At 41.1% G+C, this 13,610-nt stretch overlaps 1 protein-coding gene across 7 annotated transcripts in view; it reads left to right on the plus strand.

The window, feature by feature from the left end:
• CC2D2A (coiled-coil and C2 domain containing 2A) overlaps positions 1-13,610 on the plus strand; it is a 184,876-nt gene that overhangs the window by 84,608 nt on the left and 86,658 nt on the right. For all 7 annotated transcript variants that reach the window (XM_063663535.1, XM_054485970.2, XM_063663536.1 and 4 more), the window contains 7 exons: positions 844-1,000; positions 3,180-3,327; positions 5,095-5,233; positions 7,320-7,523; positions 9,180-9,272; positions 10,566-10,657; positions 13,371-13,538. In XM_063663535.1, coding sequence (XP_063519605.1) covers positions 844-1,000; positions 3,180-3,327; positions 5,095-5,233; positions 7,320-7,523; positions 9,180-9,272; positions 10,566-10,657; positions 13,371-13,538 — 1,001 coding nt within the window. The remainder of the gene's footprint in view (positions 1-843; positions 1,001-3,179; positions 3,328-5,094; positions 5,234-7,319; positions 7,524-9,179; positions 9,273-10,565; positions 10,658-13,370; positions 13,539-13,610) is intronic.

Consider the following 13,610-nt stretch of genomic DNA (forward strand, 5'->3'; position numbering starts at 1 on the left):
TTCAAAAAATGTAAACCAGTCACAGAGACTTCATGTAGAGAAAGAATAAAACACAGGAAAGAAGCCAGGAGAACTGTGGAATATTATGTCATATTGCCACAAAAGTGAAGTATGCCAAGAATACAGGGGATCGAATGGAGCCAAGGGTCCAACTGAGGCTGGATTGTGTATTCTTAAATGATGGTTGCCCTGCAATTGGGCCCTTCACCTCATGGTGATGGCATCATAATGAGACACACTGCAGTGATCAGCAGCAGAGCTGCTGATGGTCTAATTGGCTCCATCTAGGAGAAGGTCTGAGAAAAATCTGGAGTTTCAGCAGCTAACAAATAAAATGAGGCCTGAAAGAGAAGAACTTGATAGATTTACTAAAAATGTAACACTCTGGAGTGCTTCTGCATATGGAGCTTCTCCGACTGACTTGGAGATTGGTGCAGATAATAAGCCATCTGGGGGCATGTCCTTACTGTCCCACCCATTCCTCCTGATGGCATTACTGTCTGAATACAACCTGAGCCTGGAAAAGGAGGAGGCTCATTCTCCTAGCAAGCTGTATATTGGTTTGGAATAAAAACAATTATCCTTGCCTGCTACTTTGATTAGCCTCCCTACCCAGAAGATTAGTCCAAGCAAGAAAGCTGGGTGTCAACAACTTGACCACAAACAGTTGTAAGCTCATCTCCATGTGTTACCATAGTAACACAACTCAACTTTCCACACTGAGATGAGCCCTTAGGGCTGGAACAGTGACCAGCACAAATACTAACAACATGGACTGATTATCTGAGCACGAGCGCACACTATTGCTGTTTTTATTGGCTATTTCTCTTCTCTGGTTTTCAGGTCTATGAAACTATTGGACACAGTAGTCCCACCTTGCTAGCAGAAGTGTTTCTGCCTATTCCTGAGACTACTGTTGTCACTGGAAGGGCTCCTACTGAAGAAGTGGAGTTTAGCAGTAATCAGCATGTGACACTGGACCACGAGGGAGTTGGAAGTGGTATAGAAAGCTAATATCTTTAATGGCTCACTGTTTCATTGTCAGATTTGAATGTGTATATATCTATCTCACTTCTCAGACAACCATAGAATTATAAAATTGATATCAAAAATTCAAATTCAAACAATGATGCTATGCAACTTTTTGCCAAGTTGCTTTTTATATACTGTTGGTGACAATGTAAGTGCATATAACTATGCAACTACGAAGTAGTTTGGCAGTGTAAGTTAAGAACCTTGAAAATGACCTTTGGTGCCTTACTTTTATTTCTAGGAATCTTTCCTAAGAAAATAATTTGAAATGAGGACAAAGATGTATGCATAAAAATATACATCACAGTGTTGTTCATAAGCCCAAAAAGTTTGAAATAATTATAACAGGGAGATTTTTAATTAATATTCTCTCATCTCCTTCTATAATTCCGATTGGATATATGATGGATCTTCTCACTCCTTCCTCCATGTTTCTTAACCTTTCTTTATTACCTTTGCTGTCTTTTTCTTTCACTGCTACAATCTATATAATTTCTTTAAATTTGTCCTGCAAGCCATGAATTCACTTTTTGGCTGTCTCTTATTATTGGAACTAATCCTTTCTGTTTTTCCTTCCAATTACTGTATATTTCAACTCTGGAAATTATGTTTAGTTCTTTCCCAATCAGTGTGGTCCATTCTGATGCTTTTTTTCCCTTCCTCAGACTCTCAATCATTTCTTTTATACATTCATTCATTCATTTACTTAAATATACTTAAAATATTCTTAAACATTAGGTATCTGATCATTCCAATACCTACCTACTTATTGGTCTGATTCTGTTGCCTCTTGTTTATGGTGTCTTGCTTCCTCATGTGTCTGTTTTTTTTATTGTGACTTATATCTGGAACTTTATTTGCATTATTTATTTGAGGCCAAATCCAATCCTCAGGTCTAGAGACTTAGATTTTAGTTCCAGCTCTGATATTGGCAAGCTGTGAGACTCTGGTAGTCATGTAACCTCTTTGCATATCATTTTCCTCATTTATAAAATGGATCTATTAATAGCTCCTTTAATGTCTTATAAGGTTATTTTGAAGATCAAGATAGGATGTTCAATAAGAAGGAAAGATCTAGAGTTACTTCGTTCAGTGCTTGAAAATCTTCTCCTTTAGTTGATTAAATAACCGCCCAGAGTGTTTTTACCATTAAATTCCCATTGGTAGAAGCCAAATCAGTGAGAGTTTACTGTAGCCACAACAGCTTAGTAATAATTAACATGTGTTGTATGATCACTATTTGCCAGGCATTGTGTAAGTGCTTTGCAAATATTAACTTATTTAACTCCTGTTCCTCACTTCTGTCTTAGGGTGCTTGCACTTGTTCCTTCTGCCAGTAATGCTGTTTCCCAAAATAATACACCTCTACCTCTACTTCCTCATTTTCTTCAGCCATTTACTCAAAAGTCGCCTTCATTGAGGCTTTCCTGGCCACCCCTTCTAAAAGTTTATCCCCTCTCCACTCTCAAAGCACAAATTTTCCATATACCTTCCCTAATTTGTTTCTCCTTAGCACTTGCATACTAGTCTCTAACATACTAAGTATTTCTCTTAGTATACTAACATACTTACATACAGTCTCTCGCATACTAAGTATTTCTCTTATTTCTCTTAGTATTGCTTCTCTCCCTGACTCAAATGTACACCCCATGAGATCAGAAGTTCTTTTCTTTCTCAGTTTTTAGAACAGGGATTCTTATCAGTTTTGCTTCTTTAGCGCTATCTTCAGTGCCTGCGATAGTGCCTGGCATGAAGTAGAAGCTCAAATAAGTACTTTGAATGACTAAGTAAATAAATGTCTTTGAAATAACTCTGCAAAGAAGGTGCTATTTAGTATCCCTGATTTATACGTTAAAAACTATGGCTCAAAGAAGTTAACTAATCTGTCCAAGGTCACAAAGCTGTGAAGCAGGTGGACCCACTCGAGAGTGCGTCATGAGAATGACTACTCTCTGCCATCAGAGACAGAGCTGAGCAGCTGTCAGCATCATCACCTGAAGAAATTCAGTGACACTGCCTTGAATCACGTGCTCCATCTTCATCACCCCCACCCACTCCAAGTTCCATTTGTCTACTGTCTGCTTTCTTGCCAGGATCAGGCTCAGTCCTTTCTAAACAGCATGCTGTTTAATCTGGTGTTTCCCTAGGAGTGCCCTTCTCATTTGAAGCTGATGGCAGTAACCAGCTGACTCTGATGACCTCAGGGAAAGTGTCTCATAGTGTGGCATGGGCCATTGGAGAAAACGGGATACCTTTAATTCCTCCATTGTCACAGCAGAACATTGGATTTTGGAGGTAATACATGGCAAGAGTAAATTGATGAGCAATGTCAGTGTTATCATTAAAGATACCCAAGGGGAAAGAAAGCTTGCAATATCATATTCTTTCCTTTTATTGTCAGGTGCCGGTATTTTCAAGAGTTTTTTATTCTTAAGGTAAAAACAAAAAATGTTTTATAATAACCTCTAGTCCAAAAAATTAAAATATTAATAACCTAAGAAATATGAAGTGTTTATCGGTATTAGATACAGTGAAAAGAACTTAATCTTCACAGTAACTCTAGGAGGTATTCTTTCCCCTATTTTACAGATGGGGGAGATGCACAGCATCACAGTTGTATATATTTGGCCCTTAGTAAAGGTTTGTTGCTAATGACGATTGGTGTAGGATCTGCTGTTTACATGAAAGTCCCCATTCTCCAGCCTCCTCCCTTGATCGCTATATCCTTGAGTCTCTACTCAGAACAGAAGAAAGGCACTCTGGGCCTCACCCTAGGCCAGCCCCTCCCTGTGTTTGATGCTTGTCCCTGAAGCTTAGATTGTGGTAGCCCGTGGCCTGGGTCTTCCTCTGTCAGAGCCTCTCTCTGTCATTCCCCAGTAGATGTGTCTACAGTCAATCATTTCACCATTCCAGGCCTCAGTTGCCTCATCTCTAAAATAAAAGGATTCATTGTGATCATCAAGAAGACACTTTCCAAGTCACAGGCTGACATGTTCAACTTGTGGAAAAAAGAATTGGGCTCGTTTAGTTCCCTTGATGCCCTCAATCCCCATAACGACCACACATGTCCATGTGATAAAAACCACAAGGAGATGCTTCTATGTGCTTTCTAAGTCAGAAGCCACTTCCAGTGGAGGCCTGACTATGCCTTTGAATGTAAGAAGTGTGCATTTGTTTCACTTGTGTTTAGTGCTAGAAAAACCTCCTGGGGAGTAAAGCTTTCAACTCCTCAGGATAGAAGGTAAAACACAATGTGAGTAACAAGATATGCAGGACTATTAATAAAGCCCCAGCTCAACCTTCCTGACTACTGTGGCTTCCTTTGATTTCCATGTGTCCAAAGCTGGTGCTTAAGTTCGTTGTTTAGTAGTTGGTTTTAGGCTGGGCACGGTGGCTTACATCCATAATCCCAGTACTTTGGGAGGCCGAGGCAGGGAGATCACATGAGGTCAGGAGTTTGAGACCTGCCTAGCCAACATGGCAAAACCCCATCTCTACTAAAAAAAATAATAAAATTAGCTGGGCATGGTGGCGCATGCCTGCAATCCCAGCTACTTGGGTGGCTGAGGCATGAGAATCACTTGAACCTAGGAAGTGTAGGTTGCAGTGAGCTGAAATCGCACCACTGCACTCTAGCCTGGCCAACAGAGCAAGACTGTCTCAAAAAAAAGAGTTGGTTTTGTTTCTTTTTCTTTTGGTTTGTCCTCAGCTATAGTGGGCCCCAGTGGCCTGGGATGTGAGGTTTTGTGGGCTTCCAGCACCAGATACAGAGGCTCCTCTTCACTGGCCAGAATCCAGGGACCAAGGGGCACTTTTATGCACTGGACAGAGTTGTAGGAATTAGTCATATCTGCACTCCTTCCATTCCTATTTCTTTATTGTCCTTGTATGTTTAATAGCCATCATCATGTAAAGAAAAATGACAAAATCCTTCCTTATGATAACATTTTCTCTCATGGAAGATAATAGCTTCCTTAAATGATGCTGTCTCTAGAATTTGAGGTCCTGATGCAAACTGTTCTGTGGTCAAGTCAGTCTCATGGAATCAACTCTTCTTTTCAGTGCTTTGAAGAAGGCAGATGCCATCTCATCTATTGGCACATCAGGACTGACAGACATGAAAAAATTGGCCAAGTGGGCAGCAGAGTCCAAGCTCGACCCAAATGACCCCAACAATGCGCCTTTGATGCAGCTAATCTCGGTATGTAGCAGGAGGCACACATGCCATTTCTTGACTTGGCCTTTTACACAATTTTCCTTTACACTATCTTCTCCTACGCAATACTGTTTAAGAACATGGGTGCTGGGTTGAATGCCAAGTTTGAATTCCAGCTCTGCTTCTTGCCTGGCTATGGGACCCAGGCAACTATTCAGTGCTTCTAAGCCCTGTGCTGCTCTCATAGTGTGGTCATGAGGAAATGAACAGCTGCAGATAAACACTTAGCTCGGCCGGGCATGGTGGCTCATGCCTGTAATTCCAGCACTTTGGGAGGCCAAGGCAGGAGGATCACTTGAGCCCAAGAATTCGAAACCAGTCTGGGCAACATGGCAAAACCCTATCTCTGCAAAAAATGTAAAAATGTGCTTGGCATGGTGGCGCATGCCTATAGTCCCAGCTACTAAGGAGGCTGAGGTGGCAGGATCAATTGAGTCCACAAGGTTGAGGCTTCAGTGAGCTGTGATCTTGCCACTGCACTCCAGTCTGAATAGAGTGAGACTCCCATCTCAAAAACAAACAAACAAACAAAACCCCTTTATCTGGGCACACAATTTGTGAGCAGTAAATATTGTTGTTGTCAGTCCTACCTCCAACCTCAGTAAAATTCCTAAAGGTTTTATTTTCCCTTCTCCAGAGAGGAAGCTGAGTTCAGAAACTCAGTGTTATTTGCTTAAGGTCACTCAGCTAATAAGTCGATTTGATTTCAGGACACTTGCTTTTTTCATCACAACTTAAAGCACTGATGGGGCATTTTAGGGAAAATTTGTTTTGTTTTCTTGTTGTTGATTAATTAGTTATCATTTAGGTTTCGCTTAAGTATTTACCAGATAAATTGCTCATATCTACCATAATATTCAAAATTTTTTCTTCTGTGAATTTACAAATAAATTGGAACATTAGTTTATTTTTCTTGGTATCGAATACAATTGGTTTTATTGGCAACTTCGTTATTCATACAAAACCATAATAAACAAGTAGGTAATCCAGAGGGTAGCCCTAGCAACACATCCTTATGATCATGGCTATCAGTATGTGTTTATCAATACGATAATTGTAGCCGGTATGAATATTTTCATTTTGGTTCTAGTTTTTCTGAGTCCCATAACAAACCTTGGTTTATTCTGACTTTTATCTTTATAAACTCTCCTTCAACATGATACACCTTAGTGTGCCTAATAGAAATATTAGGAAGATTGGGTCATATTACCTAAAATTTAGTCTACTCCATGTAAAGTTTTCAAATCACATTTGAATAGACACGTCACTTTCATTATTTTCTTTTTAACTATAGGTTTTCCCATCAAAGAACAAAACGGGGATTGCCTTCTTGACTGGTCTCGTTATGAACCAGGATTGCCTTTCCCATGCAAGGCCCCAGCACATCTTGGGGCAGTCGCTTTCCCTCTGCTCAGGAGGAGGTTACAGCCAGCAAAGCACCAAGCAGAGAGGCAGGCAGCACCTGGGTGAGGTGCAGTCCACATCTGCTCAGCTTCTCAGAGGTGTCGGACTTGGCCTTCTTGAGACAAGGCACAGGGGCCTTGGAGGCTGGCTGGGCTGGATCCATCTCTGGCTAACTTTTCTCAGTGACCAAGGCTGTGAGGTGCTATTCAGGGACAGGAAAGCATGGCTGTGGAGCCAAGTAAAGCTGACCAGTTGCCTCTGAGGCTTTTATCTGCATATACGCATGACATTAAAAAGTCATATATTCGATTTTATATATGATATGTATATGGGTAATCTTATTTCTAGTAGGCACCTAGTAATACACTGTAGTCTGGCACAAATCTCTTCTTTTTCAGTCTGTATATTTGCATAATAACACTACTAGGGAAGCATGAACACCAAAAGTGAAACATAATTTTTATTGTTTGGAAAATGATTTGTGGTATTGTTTATAGCTACTAAATGAATATAATAGCATGTGACTCATTATTATTATATTTTAAAGTATTTTGTCTTTCAAGCCTTTTAATCTAAAACTGTTAAATGTTCCTTGACACTCAGTGCCAAGTTTCTTTGGATGAGATCTGACTGTCATCTGGAGTTTTGCATTTTCCGTTTTTTATAGGTTGCTACCAGTGGCGAATCCTATGTCCCTGATTTCTTTAGACTGGAGCAGCTGCAACAGGAGTTTAACTTTGTTTCAGATCAAGAATTAAATAGATCCAAACGATTTAGGCTTCTTCATCTTAGAAGCCAAGAGGTGCCAGAATTCCGAAATTATAAGCAAGTTCCAGTCTATGACCGAGAAATTATGGAAAAGGTATTCCAGGTAAGAAAGTGCCATAGAGGGGTTAATAAAATAATAAAGTACCTGCTGTGCTGTTAGGTATACTACTGTATATGTGTTTTGTTTTTGTTATGTTGTCACTAGCAATAGCGGTTTCTCTTTTATTTCACTTTTATACATAACCTTTCCATGCTTTTTCTTGAATTCACCGTTTAAATAATCTCTCTGCCTCAATATAATGATGTATAAACTAATCAGTAACCAGGATTCTGAGTCAACTGAACTGCGTACAATTAGAATTGTAGGGTTGAAAAATATCTTAGGGGTTAATATGGCTAATAATATGGCTAGTTGATTATTAATATGGCTAATTATTGAATGCCTTAGTCAGGAATTCAATTCCATTTTAATGCAGTATTTACTAAGTGTCGTGTACTCAGCACACTGGTAAAGCACTACAGGGAAAACTAGAGGGATAGGATCTGAATAGCCATGGGATGGGTGGGGCAGGAAGGAGGTAAAGGAACAGGGCTGGGCATTTATCCTGGTCAAGGGCAGCAGGAGGAACAAAGACTCAGAAGAGGGCAGATCGCACCTCCAGGTGTGGGGTGGAGGAGCCTTTGAGGAACTGCAGGTAACAGGCCTGTGTAGGTGGGGCAGGCCAGTGAAACCAGATGCATGCACTTTTTTTTCATTTTCCCTGCTTTTCATGAGCTGTAGACACATGCACTTTCATTAATACTTAACAGGGTAAATGGAGAGCCATCAGGAATTAGTACCAGGAAGATTTTTCATGCCAAAACTATTCTTGAAGAGTATGGTTGGTTATTCGGTTCTTCTCTGTATTAGTTTGGACTTTGATCACAGGAGATAAAAGCCAATTTTGAACTACCTTAGGCACCAAGGGGAGTTTACTGGATGATGAAATCTCAAAATAGCACTAAATATCTAAAAACGTGTGAATGGCATGAGTGCATCTGTGCCTGGCCTGCTGCCAGGACCCTTCTCCATCCTCTCTTGGCTTCTTTGATGTGTTGGCATCATGCTCCTCCTTTGCAGACAGGTTTTCTCTACTTGACTACATGGTCACCAACATCATACAAGTTCACATCTAGTATCTTCAGCCAGCAGAGGTGTGTTCCCCGAGCCTCAGCTAGGTATCACTACCAGGCATTCAACTGTGACCAGAGAGTGGGATTAGAGGAGAACATAGCAGTTCTCAGGGCACACACATAATTTTGTTGACAGGAAAGGGGAGAGGCCTGAGCAGACAAAGCCAAATATATGCATCACTCTCCTCCAAACAGATGACCTGACTCAGATACAGCCAGATGTTATATGATTATGGTAATGTTTTAACTGAAACTTTACTTAAAAATAGAAAAGGCAAAACTTAAGCAGGAGCTTTGGCTAAGTTGCTTGGAAGAACTTCTCTGTGGCCTCTGTTTCTTCCTGACTTAACATTTTAACTTGTAACTACTATACAGAATTCTCTTCTACTAGTAAGGCATTTCAGCCACCTGTCTCAGAATCCTGGTTACTGTATCAAGACCAATTCTGAACCAAAAGTTAGGAACAAGGTGGAAGAAATATTTAGAACCACAATTTATAACTTAAATCATATGTGATAAATAATTCCCTGATCTCAAGAAAAGCATCAGAGAGTGCTTTAAAATCATTGCCTCTTTTTAATTTTAGGACTATGAGAAACGGTTACGAGACAGAAATGTAATAGAAACCAAGGAACACATAGACACCCATAGGGCCATAGTAGCCAAGTACCTGCAGCAGGTAAGAAAAATCATATAAAACTGTCTTCATAAGGAGAAAAGAGCCAGCACCCTAAGGTGGAAAGTCCTCTACTCTTTTAAATATCTATGAGAGCTTATGCAAACCACTTAGCGTGCATAAATTTCCTCATAAACACAAATACATAATTGATTGACAACTATCATCACCTTTCAAATATATGAAACAACTAGGCTATGTTCTGGTTTATTATCAGCAGTTATCTTTTAATGGGTCATAATTACAAGGGATTCAATTTCTAAGTCATGTTTTTTCTAATACTTGAATGTTGCATTGCATTACAATGATTACCTTTGTAATCAGAAAAAAAAAAAGTTTTTAAACCATATACTAACTGCCCTGATGCACTAGAAAACTAAAAATTAAAGCTGAAACATCCTTTCATTTGTCCTTTTTCCTTCTTTTTTTGTTTCCTTCTTTCCTTCCTTCCTTCAATAAACTTAACTTGCCACAAATGCTACAGTGACTACAGTGCATTTTCCCCATCCTGTGTATCTACCCTGTGGCTCATGTGTTATTTTTAAAAATGACTTATTTAAGAGGTTATTTATTTATTTATTTATTTATTTATTTTTATATATTTGAGACAGGGGGCTGGTTGGCTTTGTCGCCCAGGCTGAAGTGCAGTAGTGTAGTGTGATCTCAGCTCACTCTAACCTCCACCTCCCGGGCTCAAGCCGTCCTCCCACCTCAGCCTCTCGAAAAGCCAGGACTACAGGTGCACACCACCATGCCTGGCTAATTTTTATGTTTTTTGTAGAGATGGGGTTTTGCCACGTGCCCCAGGCTAGTCTCGAACTCCTGAGCTCAAGCAATCCACCCACCTTGGCCTCTCAAAGTGCTGGGATTACAGGCATGAGCCACCGCGCCCAGCCAGAGGTCCTCTGGAATTAGGAAGTGAATCATTCTGAATAAGGGAATAACTTACGAATCAGTTCTTAAGTATGTGTGTTTTGAGACTGGCCCTATTTTTTGTAATGGTTAATTCATTAATTCAGCAAAATTTTGCCATCTTATATGCCGGGAACTTTACCAGGAACTCCAATATTGCAGTAAGCAAAACAGGAAAACCCCTGACTTTAGGGAGCTTACAGTCTAGTACAGAAAGCTAGAGGGTTTACAGCAAGAGGAGACCAGCATTGCAGAGGAAAGTAACAGTTGGACTGGAGGATCAGGGGGACACTGAGATGACATTAGGGTAAAAACTTAGAGTGTGGAGAGTGAACTATGAAGTTTAAATGATAACATTTTAAATAAGCTGATTTCTTTCCCCAGGTTAGAGAATCAGTGATAAATCGTTTCTTAATTGCAAAACAGTATTTTCTTCTTGCTGATATGATAGTAGAAGAAGAAGTTCCCAATATCAGGTAAAAATAATCAAAGCCATTATTATCACTTCTTATAAAAATTATTATTTGTACTCTATTATATGAAAGGTGTCATATAAGATTTTTAAAAATCATTGTATGGTATGCATTTGGGCCAGGAATAATGTGTTAAACCTGGTTAATACCTGATGATGGCATTAGTTGAGGGATTTCTATTAGAACAAGCCTTCCTAGGGCCTCTCCCATCGCATTCCAACAAAGCCCATCTCACCTCCCCTACCTCCAAATCAGCTTCATTAGCCTTTGCCATTTTCTCATTCCCGTTGAACTAAACCTGACAGCATTTCCCTCCTGCAAGTACTTCTCCTGTTTTCCTAGTCTCCCAGTGCCAGACATTCCCTTACTCTCCTGTCGCATGGCAGTAGAGGTGGCTGAGACCCCACCCACAAGCTTCTGGGGTGGACGAGGAAACCTGGTTCCAGCACCACAGCTGGTGGGCAGACAGCTGGTGCATGTGCTTGGTGAGAGTGTAGAACAGCAGGGAAGATTTGATATTCACACAGATATTGGGAATTGACTGTATTTGCTTGATTGACTCATTAGTTTGGATAATTGCCAAATGGCTTCAACTAGGGGTGTGGATACAGAAAAGATGAAAGATAATTTCCCATACTGGTGGTCTTGTGCAGGCCACATGACCTTTTCTGTGATTAAGTCTCTTGGTCTCCTAAAAAGGTTTTTTCTATGCATGTACTTTCTCTCCACCATCAAGTTGGGAAGGAGACAAAAAAAATGTGCAATCCATAGCAGCCCCTTTCCACATATAGAAAGGAGGCTACACCCACATAAATCCATGCAAAACCTCTCTCTCTATTCCAGGCCCACAGTCCAGTCATTGAATGTTTTCAAAGTCATGAAAATTACACTTAGAATAGATGATGATTTTTCATATTGTTTCTTTTTCTTTTCCTTCCTTTTTTTCTGCTTTACTTTCTGCATTAAGTTCTGAAGGCTCAGGGTATGTTCTTTCTTCTTTTAATTTCAGTTCCTTCTTGGCTTTAAGATGTTTCTGTATTTGATGGTCCTGGCTGACATGGTGCTCCCATGCTGACTGCTATGGAGACATCAAAGTCTCAGGGAGGACTTACCCCCAGGGGAGGGAGGAAGCATTGACAATGGAAGAGTGTTGTCATGTTAGGACCTCTAACAAACTTCTGTCTCTGAGGCCCCCTAGTTTGGGTTAGGTAGGTGTCCTGGCAGAGTGATTAAAAACATGAGCTGTATAGTCACAGTGACCTGAGTTTGAACCCCTGCTCTCCCTCCTACTACTAAGGAACCTTCAGCAAATCATAACACCTCTCATAGCCTCTAATTTCTTCATCTGAAATATGGGGTAAATATTATATGTGTAAAGATTAGAAATGTTATATGTAAGGCACCCAGCACTCTTCTCAATACATAGGAGGTGCTTACAAATGGTAGCTATTTTGTGTAAAACCTTGGAGAATAAACAGGAACAACAGCTCCTGGAATCCTGGAACTTCCTTGGGTTTCCTTATAGGAGCTGTCAGCAGTGCCTAGACAGGAGCTGCAGAGACCTCAGCCTCAGCTGGCATGTGCCTCTTGCAAAGAGGGGCTCCAGTCAAGAGGTCACTTAGCCAGCTCTGATCCTCAGGAAGGAAGCAGAGAACCATGTGCATTATAGTGCAGAGCTGGCTTTGTTCTTTGGCTGTTTCACACAGCCATTAACATCAGCTTCCAGATACAGTCACATCTTTGTTTCTGTTTAGTGTCTGGGCCAGAATTTATTTGGTCCATGAACCTTTGTCCTATGATTCACTGACTCTTGCTTTCATCTTCCAGGAAGTGTTTCTTGCATATCATCTCCGTGAAAGATAGACATGAGAGAAGGCGCCTCTTGCTTCTCCCCTAACCCCTTCCTCCTTCCTATACCTCCTCCTCTTCTTCCACCTTAATCACTGCCATCAACCCAATAGTTACCATTTTAGGACATCTACTAAACGCTAGACCAGTGTCAGGGTGCTTTACACGCACTTCCTTCTTCAATCCCTTCAACAATCCAAAGAAGTAGGTATCATTATCCACATTTTACAGATGATCAAACAGAGACTTAAAGAGGTGAAATAATTTGCCCAAGGGCAAAGAGTGGAGCCAGGATTCACACCCAGTTCTAACTCCAGAGTGAAAGAGATAACCCAGGAACTGCCTAAGCAGCTGTACACACCCACTGTCATGTGAAGGGAGCAGGCTAATAGGAGATCAAGAGGTTTGGAAGAGAGAGTAACCGTTCCAGCTGGAGTAGCTGAGTCTCTGGGGGAGGTGGACACTGGCCCCAAGGGATGGGTAAAACTGCAACCAACTAGGCAGACAAGGAAGATGCAGGGAGGCATTCCCTCTGCAGGACTGGCCCAAGCAGATGTGAAGGGTGGGAGACCATAGGCTTGTTTGAGGAACTGGTGGGTGAGCAAGGTAGAGATAAGGCAGGAAACGTAGGGGCCAGAGCATGGCTTTTCTTCCTCAGATAAGCAGCAGCTAGAATAAGTTTTAACAATTCATGCAGTAGGATCTCTCCCATTTGGGAGAATTTCTAGACTATTTTCACCCACCTTCAAAGGACAAGGAGTTTTTCCGGGGCCTGTGCAGGACCATGGGGCAGAGTTCGGGAAGTCGTCTCACAATTTTGCAGACCTTTCTTTTTCTTAGAGTCCTGATCCTGTTCTGTAATCATTAGCATTTTGGGCCTAAGCCTTTTCAAGCTGGCAGAACAAAAGCGACCACTGCGGCCAAGGAGAAAAGGTCGGAAGAAGGTGACAGCCCAAAACCTGTCTGATGGAGACATAAAGCTGCTGGTGAACATTGTCCGAGCTTATGACATTCCAGTGAGGAAGCCGGCAGTGAGGTGAGAGCCCTCCCAACAGCCCGAGACGCAGTGTGCAGCATCCCAGCCAAGTCAATCGCTCCTTTACAGCAC

This window comes from Pongo pygmaeus, chromosome 3 (genome assembly GCF_028885625.2).
Source record: "Pongo pygmaeus isolate AG05252 chromosome 3, NHGRI_mPonPyg2-v2.0_pri, whole genome shotgun sequence".
In the NCBI taxonomy this organism is placed as follows: Eukaryota; Metazoa; Chordata; class Mammalia; order Primates; family Hominidae; genus Pongo; species Pongo pygmaeus.